An 18,142-nucleotide genomic window follows, 5' to 3' on the forward strand; every position below is an offset into this window, starting at 1 on the left:
GTCCCGAGGGAACCGTACATGGAACGCCTCCCAGCGCAACCACTGCCCAGGGCCCTGACCATCCACCGGGGACGCCATATCATCCGGGATATCGGCAACAAACACCCGCAAACAGGGCACCCAAATGGTATCACTCCTGACCTGAGTGATCGGCACACGCTCCCACACCAATGGAGCTGCCCCATCCTGAAAGGCCAGCGCCTCCTCGCAGACCGGTAACGCAGCAATCCGCGCCCAGTGACCCAACGGCATCACAGAGTCCGGTAACACGTCCCCCAAGCCCCCAACGTACTTCCTCAGGGGAGGGAGCCGGACAGAAGGCACCACCACAGGGGCACCAGCGTCCACGGGCACACCACCGGACGACTGCTGGGAAACCGAACTGCGCACATCCTTCCGCAAGGTCACCACCAGGCCACGCCCAACCCCTTCATCCCCACCATCCCTGGCAGCGAAGGCCACCACGCCCCACCGCGGAGAGGCCTCCGGTGGAGAAGGAACAGCAGGAACATCCGAGACACGGACACCATCGTCAGCAGACACATGGACTTCCGCCACCACTAACTGCGGAGCCAGCGACGCATCCGGAACCACTCCTTCCACACCCGAAGACCCTGTCACTAAATTCCCCAACATCGGCCCAGGCAGACGACGAATGCCTGGAACGTTTGAGCACTGGCCTGAGATCGTCAGAGCCGGAAGTGGTCCCAGAAACACGGGCACCACTAGCCGGACGAATGGACGCCCGCCGCAGAACGGCAGCAGCCTCGACCACAGGGGGAACCGGACCACACACATCAGGAGGCCTCACAGCCACCCCAGCACCCAGCACAGCCGGGACCCGAGGTGAGGATGCAGGGCCAGGCGCAGCAGCTGAAGACGGGTGAGCAGACGGCGATGCCTCACAGGGAGCAGCAGGAAGGCCCACGGGAGCAGCAGGGCCACTGACAGGGGCAGGAGTAACATCCCGGACGGCGCGCATCCTTCCGTAACGTCACCACCAGGCCACGCCCAGCACCAGAGTCCACACCATCCCTGGCAGCGGAAGCCACCACCCCCCACTGTGGAGAGTCCCCCGGCGGAGAAAGAACCGAAGGCACGTCCGAGACACAGGCACCAGCACCGGCAGGCACATGGACCTCCCCCACCACGAACCGCGGAGACATCGACGCATCCGTACCCACACTGTCAACACCCGAAGCCCCACAGTCACTGAAGTCACCAACGTCGGCCCAGGAAGAAGACGAACGCCGGGAACGTTTGGGCACCGGCCGGATGTCGTCAGAGCCGGTAAGTGACCCAGAAACACGGGTACCACGAGCCGAAGGAACCGACGCCAGGACGGCAGCAGCCTCTACCACAGGGGGAACCGGGCCACACACAGGAGGCTCCGCAGCCACCCCAGCACCCAGCACATCCGGGACCCGAGCCACGGACACAGGGTCAGGCGCAGCATCAGAAGACGAGGGAGAAGACAGCGACGTCACACAGGGAGCTCCAGGGAGGCCCACGGGAGCAGCTGGAACAGTGACAGGATCAGGCAGACCAACCGACGGTACCTCAAGAACCGGAGGAGGGACGGCAACAACCGGAGGAACGGCAGGCGCCGCCGGGGAAGCTGCAGCAGCAGACGGGACGCTCACCTCCTCACCCCCGGAGTCCTCCTCCAGAGGGAGCGGCGGGAAATCCTCCTCACGGAACAAGTTCACAGGAGCGATCGGATCAGCAGTACACCCGGCAGCCTGATGCCCCAACAAGCCACACCGGAAGCAATTACGGGGTTGCCGGGCATAAAACACACGCACGTAGTACCCTAACAGCCGGACAGAGCACGGTATGTCCGACCTCAGTCGCATCCCGAGGGTCCGAATGTTGGTCTTCACACCCGAATACGTGCCAGACGACAGGGAGTTGACGACGGAGCCGTACCTCTGGAAGAATCGCCGGAGGAGAGTCTCAGGAAACTCCATGGGGGCGCCATGAACACTGACATACGTCACAGCACCACTACGGTCTGAAATGGTCACAGACCCGGTGCCGTCCTGTAGCTGCAAAGTACGTCCCTCGTACCTCCGTAAGAAAGCACGGCACACCGCCTCACCCACAAACTTGATAACAACACGGTGAGCAGTTACCAGCTCAATGCCATATACGTCCCCAACCGGGACACGAAGCATGTCACTCAACACCACGTCCACCAGCGGGTAACCAGCACGGCCAGTAAACTCCAATCCGATGGAGTTTAACCGCACGACAGCGGGAATAGGGCCGCCCATCGCAAAACACGCCACGTCTCCACCACCAGGAACAGCAGGGAGGGTAAACACCCCCACACCCCCTGCCGGCGAAAACGGCAACGATCACAAACTGCCGGAGCGGACAAGCGACACGTCCTCACTCAACGGCAGCGCAGGTGGAACTCCCCCTATAATTGTAGCTACTATAATTGTGGCTACTATAATTGCCGGTCTCTGGACAAATACACGTGATTGGTCACTCCTCCAGCTGAGCCGCCACCGTGATTGGCTAAACAATAAAATAAACAATGTTTCCTCCTCTCTGATTGGCCAAACGAAAAGCACTCGTGACATCTATCGAGACTTAAATGAACTACATTAAAATCGCTAAGAACTGCGTACGATCATCTTGGTGCATCGTGAATACGGGTCCTCTTACGGACTACTTAAGAGCATTCGTAACGGAGCGATGTTACGAAATTATGAAGAAGATATAATTATATATACATGATTAATTCGTGAGGCTGTGTCGAGCCAGATTTACGAAGCAGTTACGCAAGCACTTGCGAACCTGTACATCTTTTCTCAATCTTTGGCGACTTTGTTTACAAACATTAAACAGTTAATGAGCACCGAAGCACCAGGAGGCTGTTTATAACAATAACAACAGTTGATTGGCAAGTTTACATGCTTGTAAACTGTTTAATAAATGTAACCAAAGCCGCCAAAGATTGAGGAAAGATGGACACGTTCGTAAGTGCTTGCGTAACTGCTTCGTGAATCTGGTCCTCAAACACAACTGATGTGACCTTTATGTATTCTCAAGAAGATTGCTTCAGGGAACCGGCCTAACCGCTTGGGGTGGACGGTAGAGCGATGGTCTTGCTTCATGCTGGTCCGCGTTCAATCCCCGACTGTCCAAGTGGTTGGGCACAATTTCTTCCCCCCGTCCCATCCCTAATCCTTATCCTGACCCCTTCCCAGTGCTATATAGTCGTAATAGCTTGGAGCTTTCCCTGGATAGTTCAGGATAGTTCCCTTTCCTTCAGGGGACCAATGAGGCTCCTCCAGAAAGGCAAGTTTCCCAACATTTAACGCCGAGGTTTTTACTCTGTATCATCATACATTTATTAAAGGTGGTTTCTAAGTGGCTTGGTTGGGTATCTCACAGGATGGTTAGTCATACATCGAATCAAGGGAGAAAATACCTGCCTTAATAATTAATACAAAAAACAAACCAACTCTGACTAAACAACAACTAGGCGATTTTCACAAGAGGTAATCACTGAATTGTGGAAACATTTTATTATAACTACTCTTACCAGTTTCTACAAGACTCCTCTCAAACAATGTGAGGTAAACAAATGTTTTGCCGGACTTGAGGCTTTATTGATCAAATAATTACACCACAGTTACACATCATGCAATAATACCAAGCCATATAATATACATATAAATACAATATATATATATTTGATTTGTGCTAGACCAAAAAACGCACATATTATCTGCGGTAAGGAACTCTTACTCACCACGTCAACCAAAAACATGCAATCCTAATTTAAGACTTACAGAGAAAGGAGAATTTCCTTTTAATTTTATATTTCTTGTCCATCTTCCTCATTACCTATTTCCTCTATTCCACGGCCGCCAGCTGGTCCAGTCTCGTAGTAACACGTCAGAAGCATTTTGGCAGCCTCGCCGACCAAGGATTTATCTGGTATTCCAGCAGCGGTACCGTACACCTTCCCCTGTCACCCAAAGATTTGTAAAACATATGTCATTTTTTGTTTATGTAAGACAATATGTATCATGACATGACTTGGGTTTTAGTTATCCAGCCATTATAAACCATTATATACAGCCATTATATGCATTATAAAACAGCGATCGTCACAGACATGTCGAAGTTTCTGTTTAAGATTGTGGTTATCTCGGGCGAAGCCTAGCAAGTAGGAGCCTAGCTACTACTAGGAGCTTAGTAGAAGTTCCTAGCTACTAGGAACATAAGCATGACTAACAACCAGTGAAAATAGCATAAAGAGAACCCAAAATGTGGTTGAAACTATACACAATCACGAAGCAAATTAATAAAAATAAAATAAGGTCCCATGTAGGATTTCTGTTCACTGGTTGTCAACACCACAGAGGTGAAAATGATGGTTGGCTCGTTTGGGGGCGCTGCTCAATACTGTCACTATGGCGGTGTGTCCACTCACAGGATGAGTGGCGCTGCCCAATACTGTCACTATGGCGGTGTGTCCACTCACAGGATGAGTGGCGCTGCCCAATACTGTCACTATGGCGGTGTGTCCACTCACAGGATGAGTGGCGCTGCCCAATACTGTCACTATGGCGGTGTGTCCACTCACAGGATGAGTGGCGCTGCCCAATACTGTCACTATGGCGGTGTGTCCACTCACAGGATGAGTGGCGCTGCCCAATACTGTCACTATGGCGGCGTGTCCACTCACAGGATGAGTGGCGCTGCCCAATACTGTCACTATGGCGGTGTGTCCACTCACAGGATGAGTGGCGCTGCCCAATACTGTCACTATGGCGGTGTGTCCACTCACAGGATGAGTGGCGCTGCCCAATACTGTCACTATGGCGGTGTGTCCACTCACAGGATGAGTGGCGCTGCCCAATACTGTCACTATGGCGGTGTGTTCACTCACAGGATGAGTGGCGCTGCCCAATACTGTCACTATGGCGGTGTGTCCACTCACAGGATGAGTGGCGCTGCCCAATACTGTCACTATGGCGGTGTGTTCACTCACAGGATGAGTGGCGCTGCCCAATACTGTCACTATGGCGGTGTGTCCACTCACAGGATGAGTGGCGCTGCCCAATACTGTCACTATGGCGGTGTGTCCACTCACAGGATGAGTGGCGCTGCCCAATACTGTCACTATGGCGGTGTGTCCACTCACAGGATGAGTGGCGCTGCCCAATACTGTCACTATGGCGGTGTGTCCACTCACAGGATGAGTGACGCTGCCCAATACTGTCACTATGGCGGTGTGTCCACTCACAGGATGAGTGGCGCTGCCCAATACTGTCACTATGGCGGTGTGTCCACTCACAGGATGAGTGACGCTGCCCAATACTGTCACTATGGCGGTGTGTCCACTCACAGGATGAGTGGCGCTGCCCAATACTGTCACTATGGCGGTGTGTCCATTCACAGGATGAGTGGCGCTGCCCAATACTGTCACTATGGCGGTGTGTTCACTCACAGGATGAGTGGCGCTGCCCAATACTGTCACTATGGCGGTGTGTCCATTCACAGGATGAGTGGCGCTGCCCAATACTGTCACTATGGCGGCGTGTCCACTCACAGGATGAGTGGCGCTGCCCAATACTGTCACTATGGCGGCGTGTCCACTCACAGGATGAGTGGCGCTGCCCAATACTGTCACTATGGCGGTGTGTTCACTCACAGGATGAGTGGCGCTGCCCAATACTGTCACTATGGCGGTGTGTCCACTCACAGGATGAGTGGCGCTGCCCAATACTGTCACTATGGCGGTGTGTTCACTCACAGGATGAGTGGCGCTGCCCAATACTGTCACTATGGCGGTGTGTCCACTCACAGGATGAGTGGCGCTGCCCAATACTGTCACTATGGCGGTGTGTCCACTCACAGGATGAGTGGCGCTGCCCAATACTGTCACTATGGCGGTGTGTCCACTCACAGGATGAGTGGCGCTGCCCAATACTGTCACTATGGCGGTGTGTCCACTCACAGGATGAGTGGCGCTGCCCAATACTGTCACTATGGCGGTGTGTCCACTCACAGGATGAGTGGCGCTGCCCAATACTGTCACTATGGCGATGTGTCCACTCACAGGATGAGTGGCGCTGCCCAATACTGTCACTATGGCGGTGTGTCCACTCACAGGATGAGTGGCGCTGCCCAATACTGTCACTATGGCGGTGTGTCCACTCACAGGATGAGTGACGCTGCCCAATACTGTCACTATGGCGGTGTGTCCACTCACAGGATGAGTGGCGCTGCCCAATACTGTAACTATGGCGGTGTGTCCACTCACAGGATGAGTGACGCTGCCCAATACTGTCACTACGGCGGTGTGTCCACTCACAGGATGAGTGGCGCTGCCCAATACTGTCACTATGGCGGTGTGTCCATTCACAGGATGAGTGGCGCTGCCCAATACTGTCACTATGGCGGTGTGTTCACTCACAGGATGAGTGGCGCTGCCCAATACTGTCACTATGGCGGTGTGTCCATTCACAGGATGAGTGGCGCTGCCCAATACTGTCACTATGGCGGCGTGTCCACTCACAGGATGAGTGGCGCTGCCCAATACTGTCACTATGGCGGCGTGTCCATTCACAGGATGAGTGGCGCTGCCCAATACTGTCACTATGGCGGTGTGTCCACTCACAGGATGAGTGGCGCTGCCCAATACTGTCACTATGGCGGCGTGTCCACTCACAGGATGAGTGGCGCTGCCCAATACTGTCACTATGGCGGCGTGTCCACTCACAGGATGAGTGGCGCTGCCCAATACTGTCACTATGGCGGTGTGTCCATTCACAGGATGAGTGGCGCTGCCCAATACTGTCACTATGGCGGTGTGTCCATTCACAGGATGAGTGACGCTGCCCAATACTGTCACTATGGCGGTGTGTCCATTCACAGGATGAGTGGCGCTGCCCAATACTGTCACTATGGCGGTGTGTCCACTCACAGGATGAGTGGCGCTGCCCAATACTGTCACTATGGCGGTGTGTCCACTCACAGGATGAGTGGCGCTGCCCAATACTGTCACTATGGCGGTGTGTCCACTCACAGGATGAGTGGCGCTGCCCAATACTGTCACTATGGCGGTGTGTCCACTCACAGGATGAGTGGCGCTGCCCAATACTGTCACTATGGCGGTGTGTCCACTCACAGGATGAGTGGCGCTGCCCAATACTGTCACTATGGCGGTGTGTCCACTCACAGGATGAGTGGCGCTGCCCAATACTGTCACTATGGCGGTGTGTCCACTCACAGGATGAGTGGCGCTGCCCAATACTGTCACTATGGCGGTGTGTCCACTCACAGGATGAGTGGCGCTGCCCAATACTGTCACTATGGCGGTGTGTCCACTCACAGGATGAGTGGCGCTGCCCAATACTGTCACTATGGCGGTGTGTCCACTCACAGGATGAGTGGCGCTGCCCAATACTGTCACTATGGCGGTGTGTCCACTCACAGGATGAGTGGCGCTGCCCAATACTGTCACTATGGCGGCGTGTCCATTCACAGGATGAGTGGCGCTGCCCAATACTGTCACTATGGCGGCGTGTCCACTCACAGGATGAGTGGCGCTGCCCAATACTGTCACTATGGCGGCGTGTCCACTCACAGGATGAGTGACGCTGCCCAATACTGTCACTATGGCGGTGTGTCCACTCACAGGATGAGTGGCGCTGCCCAATACTGTCACTATGGCGGTGTGTCCACTCACAGGATGAGTGGCGCTGCCCAATACTGTCACTATGGCGGTGTGTCCACTCACAGGATGAGTGGCGCTGCCCAATACTGTCACTATGGCGGTGTGTCCACTCACAGGATGAGTGGCGCTGCCCAATACTGTCACTATGGCGGTGTGTCCACTCACAGGATGAGTGGCGCTGCCCAATACTGTCACTATGGCGGTGTGTCCACTCACAGGATGAGTGGCGCTGCCCAATACTGTCACTATGGCGGTGTGTCCACTCACAGGATGAGTGGCGCTGCCCAATACTGTCACTATGGCGGTGTGTCCACTCACAGGATGAGTGGCGCTGCCCAATACTGTCACTATGGCGGTGTGTCCACTCACAGGATGAGTGGCGCTGCCCAATACTGTCACTATGGCGGTGTGTCCACTCACAGGATGAGTGGCGCTGCCCAATACTGTCACTATGGCGGTGTGTCCACTCACAGGATGAGTGGCGCTGCCCAATACTGTCACTATGGCGGCGTGTCCACTCACAGGATGAGTGGCGCTGCCCAATACTGTCACTATGGCGGCGTGTCCACTCACAGGATGAGTGGCGCTGCCCAATACTGTCACTATGGCGGCGTGTCCACTCACAGGATGAGTGACGCTGCCCAATACTGTCACTATGGCGGTGTGTCCATTCACAGGATGAGTGGCGCTGCCCAATACTGTCACTATGGCGGTGTGTCCATTCACAGGATGAGTGACGCTGCCCAATACTGTCACTATGGCGGTGTGTCCACTCACAGGATGAGTGGCGCTGCCCAATACTGTCACTATGGCGGTGTGTCCACTCACAGGATGAGTGGCGCTGCCCAATACTGTCACTATGGCGGTGTGTCCACTCACAGGATGAGTGGCGCTGCCCAATACTGTCACTATGGCGGTGTGTCCACTCACAGGATGAGTGGCGCTGCCCAATACTGTCACTATGGCGGTGTGTCCACTCACAGGATGAGTGGCGCTGCCCAATACTGTCACTATGGCGGTGTGTCCACTCACAGGATGAGTGGCGCTGCCCAATACTGTCACTATGGCGGTGTGTCCACTCACAGGATGAGTGGCGCTGCCCAATACTGTCACTATGGCGGTGTGTCCACTCACAGGATGAGTGGCGCTGCCCAATACTGTCACTATGGCGGTGTGTCCACTCACAGGATGAGTGGCGCTGCCCAATACTGTCACTATGGCGGTGTGTCCACTCACAGGATGAGTGGCGCTGCCCAATACTGTCACTATGGCGGTGTGTCCACTCACAGGATGAGTGGCGCTGCCCAATACTGTCACTATAGCGGTGTGTCCACTCACAGGATGAGTGGCGCTGCCCCAATAAACTCGCCCCTTGGGGCAAAATAAACAAAAATGACTAAAAACCCTACTACACTTACGACTCCAGCTAAACCATCCGGTCTCTTCCGCACTTCCTGAACAGCATCGTTGACATCACTCACAAAACGTCGAGGGAAGTCACTAGCGGCTTGTAGAGACGTCACGCAGATGTGTATCCTGTGAGGGAGACAGACAGACAATTAGAACAAATGACCACAACACAGCAGTTGCAACATCAGGATGATGCGGGTTGGTACAAGCATTCAACCAACTACGAACAACTTAGTTTGATGAAAGGGAGCAGTAGAGCAACAGGAGTACACTTACATCGCATCAGGCTTGGATACCCATGTGCATGGGAAATTGGCTTACAGGTTCCGGAAGATGAGAGGAAATGTCAGTACTGTGGAGAAATGCCCGACAGACCACTGGAACATTATCTAACACAGTGCACAGTTACAACCACAACAGACCACTGGGACATTACCTAACACAGTGCACAGTTACAGCCACAACAGACCACTGGAACATTATCTAACACAGTACACAGTTACAGCCACAACAGACCACTGGAACATTATCTAACACAGTACACAGTTACAGCCACAACAGACCACTGGAACATTATCTAACACAGTGCACAGTTACAGCCACAACAGACCACTGGAACATTATCTAACACAGTACACAGTTACAGCCACAACAGACCACTGGAACATTATCTAACACAGTGCACAGTTACAGCCACAACAGACCACTGGAACATTATCTAACACAGTGCACAGTTACAGCCACAACAGACCACTGGAACATTATCTAACACAGTGCACAGTTACAGCCACAACAGACCACTGGAACATTATCTAACACAGTGCACAGTTACAGCCACAACAGACCACTGGAACATTATCTAACACAGTGCACAGTTACAACCACAACAGACCACTGGAACAGTAACACAACACCAAGTAGGACCTAAATAGACCCAAGTTAAAGCTTCAGTCGCCAACAATAAGTATCAATATTATCACTTCATTTCCTCCTGAGTAAGTGAAGACCAAGTCAATAATGAGTAAGACTATGAGTCTCCATCCTCACGTCTACTCATGCCGGGAGTAGACAGTGTTCACACTCACCCGGGAGGATACTGGATGAAGTTAAGATGCCACCCATGCTGGCCCAGGATGTCACCAATCTTGTAGATGTCATCCTCCTTGCTCCTGAAGGCCACGATGGAGGTCAGAGGGTCCCCGAACACCTCAAGACCAGGCACAGCCTTCAGCCTGTCTCGGAGATAAATAAAGATTCCAATTAAAATTCTCCCTTTCTCAAACGTCGTTGTTGTTAGCTATGATTACTAATAATATTAATAATGATAATTTATTATGAGCTTTAGGCTGCACAATAAAGCTTGCATAAGCAACTTTATTGCTGCTGCTGCTGCTAATATCAACTGGGGCAGGCTGAATTAGGTCAACCCGTTCTCGCACTTTCTTATAGTCAATATTGACTTATTAAATACGTGCATATGTGACATACTAATTTATTGTGAATATTTTAGTTTACCTTGAAAAGCTTCATAGAAAACACCGACCTTACCTAACCTTCTTAGTATGTTAAAATAAGCATTTTATTGCTTCGTAATTACAATTATTACTTAACCTATACCTGTAATAGGTTAAGAGTCGTCTCCAGAGAAGTTTGAAGGAGATACTCATCAGTGCTGTCTAAAATAATTAGTAGAGCCAAAATAAACTATTATGAAAATATATTCAGTCAAATAAAGGGAAACATGAAGAAAATATGGATCCCTATTTCCTAAATTCTATTTCTATTTCCCTATTTCTTATGCCCGAAACGCTTTGCGTAATAGTGGCTTTAGGCATTGTATGTACTAGCTCTACCTATAAGTCAACCAATCCTTGTATAAATTTATTGTATGTATGTACCTTACCTAAATAAAATTGTATTGTATTGTAAATATTAGGATCAAAGATCTTGAATAAGAAACCACTACTCCTTGCCAGTGATGTTGGTGTGCTCTCTCCCTCTGATGCTGCCATTAAATTCAATAGGTTCTTCTCATCCATTGGCACATCCCTTGTAAAGATATCCCAGCATCCAGTACCAATATTAAGGACAGAAGGAATGTGGTACAGAGACATCCTGCTTCTCTGTACCTAACTCCCACTAATTCCACTGAAGGTAATTATATAGTCCTCTCACTTATAACTAAGTAATCTTACTGAAATACGAACCATAATTCACAAAAAAATTGTAGATTTTTAGCTCCGGCCATTGCATTCTTCTACAACAAATACCTTGAACTCTGAACCTTTCCTGATATTCTACAGAAAGTGGGCAAGAGTAACCCCCAGGTCCATAAAAGTAGTATCTCACTAAAGTCAACAATATCAATATCAATTCTGCCAAACTTGTCTAAAATATTTCAAGAGTTAATCTACAAGTGACTTTACTCCTATGCAGCAAAACAGTATACTTAGCTGAACAAATCCACAAGGGCCGTGATGAGGGTTCGAACATACGTCAAAGAGGCTCCCAGACGCGCCTTAATTGACTGAGCCATGACATACATTAAGGTGCGTCTGGGATCCTCTTGAACGTAGGTTCGAACCCTCATCACGGCCTCTGTTGATTAGTTCATTTCATGCATCAGGCTATTGTGATTTCTGTGAGTAATATACTTATCCCTTCCCTATATGGCTTGAGACCCCCAAAAAACACCAATGATGCACTAATTAGGATGATTAAATGATACATGCAGTTCTTGACAAAAATGAGTTCTCTGTTGGGTTATTTGTTCACCTACGTAAGGCTTTTGACACTGCTAACCACAATAACCTTGTTAAGCTAGAACACTACGGAGTGATTGGTCACTCCTTACAATACCTGTAATCTTACCTCAGTGACAGGCTCCAGTATGTCTTTGTGAATGACACTATTTCTCCCATCCTACCCAGTAACTCTGGTGTTCCACAGGGCAGTATACTTGTCCCTCTCCTCTTTCTCACCTACATTATTATGGGTCTCCATCCGACCAGAATACATCCGAAAGACGACAGAACCATGAGAGAACAACTGATCAATGAGGCGGCAGGAAAAAAACACTGCAGACAAGCAGAGTAACAACCTCCTCTGAAATGAGGAGGGAAGTAAAGCAGGAAGTGACCAAAAGGGTTAGAAACCAAACTGAATCCGAAGAACATCTCCACGGAAGGAATTAACAAGGCCTGACGACACGCGAGAGACGGGCCGCATAAAATGCCTACACCACCTTCCAAAAGAGTGGGGCTCGAACCTCAGACCACACAGCCTCCGCCCTCTGAGTGGATCCCAGCAACGCCACACCCTCACGGAGACACACAAAGGACTCCTTCACCAGGACTCAGACGGGCAAGACGGCCGTCAGGTGCGAACAGGAACTGTGGTCCTCCACAACACGGGCCTTGGGGAGTACTGGCAGCTGTACTCATAACCTGTCCGCTTGCAAAGAACGTCGCATTTCGCTCGTATGCGTGACATAAGGACAAAAAGTGTCGTACTAGGAAATGGAAGCAGCTCGAAAAAGTGATTTACTGTCCCGTTTTCTGTTTGGCTGGAACACGGAGCTGCCATCTTTGAACAGCACCGGGGCAAACAGTCAGCTCATGAGCGGAGGAAAGGAAACCTCACTCAGACACACCTGAAAGACGAAGCTCTTCCCCGAGCTAATGAAGTGCATGGATCTGACAGGACTCCTGCCAAACCTCCACGGACAAGACAGGGTTATCACCCAGCCTGGATGAGCCCCAGAACTTATATTGCACCCAATAAGCAGAGACAGACCCGGACTTGAAGCAGGCCTGGTCCATTGTGTAAAAAGAGGTCTGCACAGACAGGTACAAGAGGAGTGTTGCCAACGCTTACGTCGACTGTGCTCTCGGCCACAACTCAGGATGGAAGCAAGTCGATGAAGAACTATGTAGGGTAAGGCAGGTCCTAGTCAACAACGGCTTCTCCAATGGTTTCATTGAAGACATTATAAGAAGGAAGGTGAAATGCCATGCAACCTCTGAAGAGACAACTAACACAACACCTGTACCCCCTATTAGACTATTTTGCAAGAACTTCTTCTCCACAGCTCATAAAACAGAGGAAAGGGTCCTGAAAGATATTGTTAATAGAAACGTTATCCCTACAGACAAAAATCAGAAGATACAATTGACGATTTACTATAAAACCAAAAAAACCGGCCAACCTACTCATGAGAAACTCTCCAGACACAAAGCAGAACGCTTTAAAGGAGACTAACGTCGTCTATGCCTTCATATGCCCACTTGGGGACTGTAAGCCCCAAAGAACTCAGTATATAGGCAAGACAACAACATCTCTTTCCAGGCGATTAACAATGCATAAGCAACAGGGCTCCATCAAGCAACATATTATCTCTTCCCACAACCAGACCATCACCTGAAGAGTATTAACAAACAACACAGAAATCATCGATAGATACAGCGATAGCAGGTGGCTTGACATCTGCGAGGCACTACACATCAAAAAGTCAACACCAGCAATCAACAGCCAATTAATTCTACCATTAATTCAACTATATTCTACCCACTTCAAGACTCCGTACCAATATAGAAGCATCAAGAGGAGGTATGGGCCAATAGGCCCTCTGCAGTTACTTCCATCCTTCCCTCTCATTTATCCAATTAACACCCAATGTTCCGTGTTGTCTTGTGTTGGTCAAAAGTTTGTTCACCTCATCCAAAACTGTTGCAACATATCACCTCACCCAAATGCTAGTATATAAGACAAGCTGTTTAAGTGTTAGCATAAGTAAAACTCTGTTTAGTGTTTTCTGGTTACAGTTGTGTGTATGTAAACTAAAGTCTTTGAAAATGTAATAAGTTATTACGAAACGCTTTCAAGCGTCGTGTCAGACTAGAAATAAAAATGAATTTTGGAGAATTGATTTTTCAATTACCATCGACAGTAAAAAGAAACATAAGAAATATTGAGAAAATTCGTGTTAGAATTATTAATCTTACTTTTTCAGTCATATTTAATAATATATATATATATATAAATATATATATATATATATATATATATATATATATATATATATATATATATATATATATATTTATATATATATATATATTGTGACGGTAAAGTCTTGGAGTGTTGATGTTCGGCAGTTTTCAATAGCAGGGGGCAGTGCCTCGTCACATTTACAGAAAAAAAGAAGATCGCTTGCCCGTTTGTCTGTGGTAAGGTAATGGGAAGACACACAAAACACAAAGTATAAACAATGAAATTTTAATTACGCTAGAAAACAAGATATGAACAAAGACAATCCCTTGGCTTACGTAAAATTCAAAACAAGTCAACAAACAAAACAACATGAATAATTAATGCATGTAAAATTTACTCTTAAAATAAAATAAAGTGCAAGAATAGTGGTAATATAAATCAGGTGCTGAGAATACTGGCTTAAGCTGCCACCTCCCTTAGTACACGACAGCCAGAGCTTTGTCTACTAGAGAGAGATGTCAACTCCAAAGAGCACAGAGATATTCTGAGGAGTACGGCGTGTGCTGGCCCAGACGTCGACTCAGGTAGTGGCGTGAGTGCAGGTGCGGCGACACACCAGCCAATCAGGAGCAGGCAGGCGGAGAATGGGTAGTTTGCTCGTTGACGGCGGGCGGGAGCCGGTGTGTCTGGTGGTGCAAGGTACGCTTTGCTTCCTGGGCAAAACATTTGGCGATACTGGTGGACGTATCTTCAATATAGTATCTTGTACTTGTAATATGACGTGAATTATGTAGGGAAGAGCAGGCTCAATCTCTCTTGAAAGAGATTATCATCACAATATTATATATATATATATATATATATATATATATATATATATATATATATATATATATATATATATATATATATATATATATCTTTGGACAACACCCACCAGTGGGACTCGAACCCAGAAAGCACAACTACCTTCCAGTAGCTGGCATAACTAGTATGCTTTAACCCACTACGCCATCAGACCTTACAAAAGAAGTAGATAGCAGAGTAGATATAAGTAGATATAAGCAGATGGCTTATAAGCTGGACACGAGTTCTCTCACATTGACAGTGGCTTGACGAAAAATGCAGACTGACCCCTCACTCATCTGGTGCCTTCGGGAGGTGGAGATGTTTGAGATATATATCTCGAACTATCTACTTCTTTTGTAAGGTCTGATGGCGTAGTGGGTTAAAGCATACTAGTTATGCCAACTACTGGAAGGTAGTTGTGCTTTCTGGGTTCGAGTCCCACTGGTGGGTGTTGTCCAAAGATTGTTAATCTTCACTTGTGGTTTATGCAAGTATAGGCTTATAAGCTGGACACGAGTTCTCTCACATTGACAGTGGCTTGACGAAAAATGCAGACTGACCCCTCACTCATCTGGTGCCTTCGGGAGGTGGAGATGTTTGAGATATATATCTCGAACTATCTACTTCTTTTGTAAGGTCTGATGGCGTAGTGGGTTAAAGCATACTAGTTATGCCAGCTACTGGAAGGTAGTTGTGCTTTCTGGGTTCGAGTCCCACTGGTGGGTGTTGTCCAAAGATTGTTAATCTTCACTTGTGGTTTATGCAAGTATAGGCTTATAAGCTGGACACGAGTTCTCTCACATTGACAGTGGCTTGACGAAAAATGCAGACTGACCCCTCACTCATCTGGTGCCTTCGGGAGGTGGAGATGTTTGAGATATATATCTCGAACTATCTACTTCTTTTGTAAGGTCTGATGGCGTAGTGGGTTAAAGCATACTAGTTATGCCAGCTACTGGAAGGTAGTTGTGCTTTCTGGGTTCGAGTCCCACTGGTGGGTGTTGTCCAAAGATTGTTAATCTTCACTTGTGGTTTATGCAAGTATAGGCTTATAAGCTGGACACGAGTTCTCTCACATTGACAGTGGCTTGACGAAAAATGCAGACTGACCCCTCACTCATCTGGTGCCTTCGGGAGGTGGAGATGTTTGAGATATATATCTCGAACTATCTACTTCTTTTGTAAGGTCTGATGGCGTAGTGGGTTAAAGCATACTAGTTATGCCAGCTACTGGAAGGTAGTTGTGCTTTCTGGGTTCGAGTCCCACTGGTGGGTGTTGTCCAAAGATTGTTAATCTTCACTTGTGGTTTATGCAAGTATAGGCTTATATATATATATATATATATATATATATATATATATATATATATATATATATATATATATATATATATATATATATATATATATATATATATATATATATACAAAACCAAAAACTCCTCATCCCAGAAGGATTCGAACCCAGACAGCCAGGGCTCCATACATCACAGCATATCCAGACAAAGTTGTGTGTACTTGTGTATTAACATACAGTGTTGAGTATAATTATTCATGTTAGTTAACTGTCGTGGTGACACGATATTAAACACAATAATTACTGATCTGATTTGTTACTGGCTGAGTGACAGATTGTTAAGGTAATTACCCACTGAGTGTTACTGTGTGACAGAACGATTAACCTAATTAATTGATTATATATTTGAGTTGATTGCAGTTCAAGGGACGAGTGTTTACGTAATTAATTAATTGATTGAAGGTTGTCTTAGTGACAAGTGTTGCATTGGTTTCTTGTTATTGTGAAAGGTTTGTATTGCATCAGTGTTGATTGCCACTACAGGAGCTGAGTGTAGTTGAGTCCGAGTGTTCACTAATGTTCTGTTAGTTCACTTCGTTCATTCTTGACCATGCACGAGGGTTCGAGACCAGGTCTTGTGATGGCCAGAGTGGTGTGACGGCGTCCTGCCGCGGCTGGCATTGTTTAGCTGTGGAGTGACACTCCAGCTGTGGAGTGACACTCCAGCTGTGGAGTGACACTCCAGCTGTGGAGTGACACTCTGATAGTAACGTAACGCTGTTATTGATGTGTATTAGTCAGTAACTTTTGATGAATATATTGTTATTGTTGCAAAAATATCTTTCAGTCAGCAGCCTTTGATGAAGGAAATGGAACTATCAGGAGAAAGTGCTAAGCCATTACGACTATATAGCACTGGGAAGGGGTCAGGATAAGGATTTAGGGATGGGACGGTGGGAAAGGAATGGTGCCCAACCACTTGTGATGAGGTCTGCCCCGTTATTATGTTCTGCTGCAGCTACGTCTGATGTCTTGAATTTAACAGGTTTGAGCTCTAGGATCAAGCCCACAGCCTCTAACACTAAATACTAAATTTGGTGTGAGAACTCATTTGTTATCCTCTAGAGTGCTTACTCAATCGAGGAGGTAACGACCTAGTGATTGGAGGACCAAGTAGTTGGACCTCGGCGTTTGCTCTCGCCTCCTATTACCACTGTAATGTAAATAAGACACAACCACATCTAGCACCCAGACCGGGGCCTCTGTGTGTGTGTTCAAGGGTACCTTCAAGTAGGACGATTTGGGCAGGAAAATTGGAAATATCACAGTCCAGTAGATTGATACAAAAGACAGTCTTGGAAGGAGCTTTGTATTAGCCGGTACTCGTCTACGGTTGGTTCCATTGGAGACTTTCGGTACCGTGGAGAGGGGGCCTTGCTGCATGGGTAACAGCTTCTCCCTGTATTAACCTACCCTGGCTTTGTGCCCTGGAGAGGCCACTCCAGACCGACAACCAGAGCACAACTCCATAGTCTCCTGAGACTGATGGATGCCTACTACTACTCACCTAGTTGTGCTTGCGGGGGTTGAGCTTTGGCTCTTTTGGTCCCGACTCTCAACTGTCTGGTAATTACCTAAGTGTAATTACCTAAGTGTAGTTACAGGATGAGAGCTACGCTCGTGGTGTCCCGTCTTCCCAGCACTCTTTGTCATATAACGCTTTGAAACTACTGACGGTCTTGGCCTCCACCACCTTCTCACCTAACTTGTTCCAACCGTCTACCACTCTGTTTGCGAAAGTGAATTTTCTTATATTTCTTCGGCATCTGTGTTTAGCTAGTTTATATCTATGACCTCTTGTTCTTGAAGTTCCAGGTCTCAGGAAA

At 48.3% G+C, this 18,142-nt stretch overlaps 1 protein-coding gene across 2 annotated transcripts in view; it reads right to left on the reverse strand.

Moving 5' to 3' along the window:
* Positions 1-3,604: 3,604 nt before the first annotated feature.
* LOC123752784 (sphingosine-1-phosphate lyase) overlaps positions 3,605-18,142 on the reverse strand; it is a 76,228-nt gene continuing 61,690 nt past the window's right edge. For both annotated transcript variants that reach the window (XM_045734841.2, XM_045734908.2), the window contains 3 exons: positions 10,204-10,350; positions 9,127-9,244; positions 3,605-3,988 (listed from right to left, as the gene is read on the reverse strand). In XM_045734841.2, coding sequence (XP_045590797.1) covers positions 3,836-3,988; positions 9,127-9,244; positions 10,204-10,350 — 418 coding nt within the window. In that variant the 3' untranslated portion in view covers positions 3,605-3,835. The remainder of the gene's footprint in view (positions 3,989-9,126; positions 9,245-10,203; positions 10,351-18,142) is intronic.

This window comes from Procambarus clarkii, chromosome 1 (assembly GCF_040958095.1).
Source record: "Procambarus clarkii isolate CNS0578487 chromosome 1, FALCON_Pclarkii_2.0, whole genome shotgun sequence".
NCBI classification, from domain to species: Eukaryota; Metazoa; Arthropoda; class Malacostraca; order Decapoda; family Cambaridae; genus Procambarus; species Procambarus clarkii.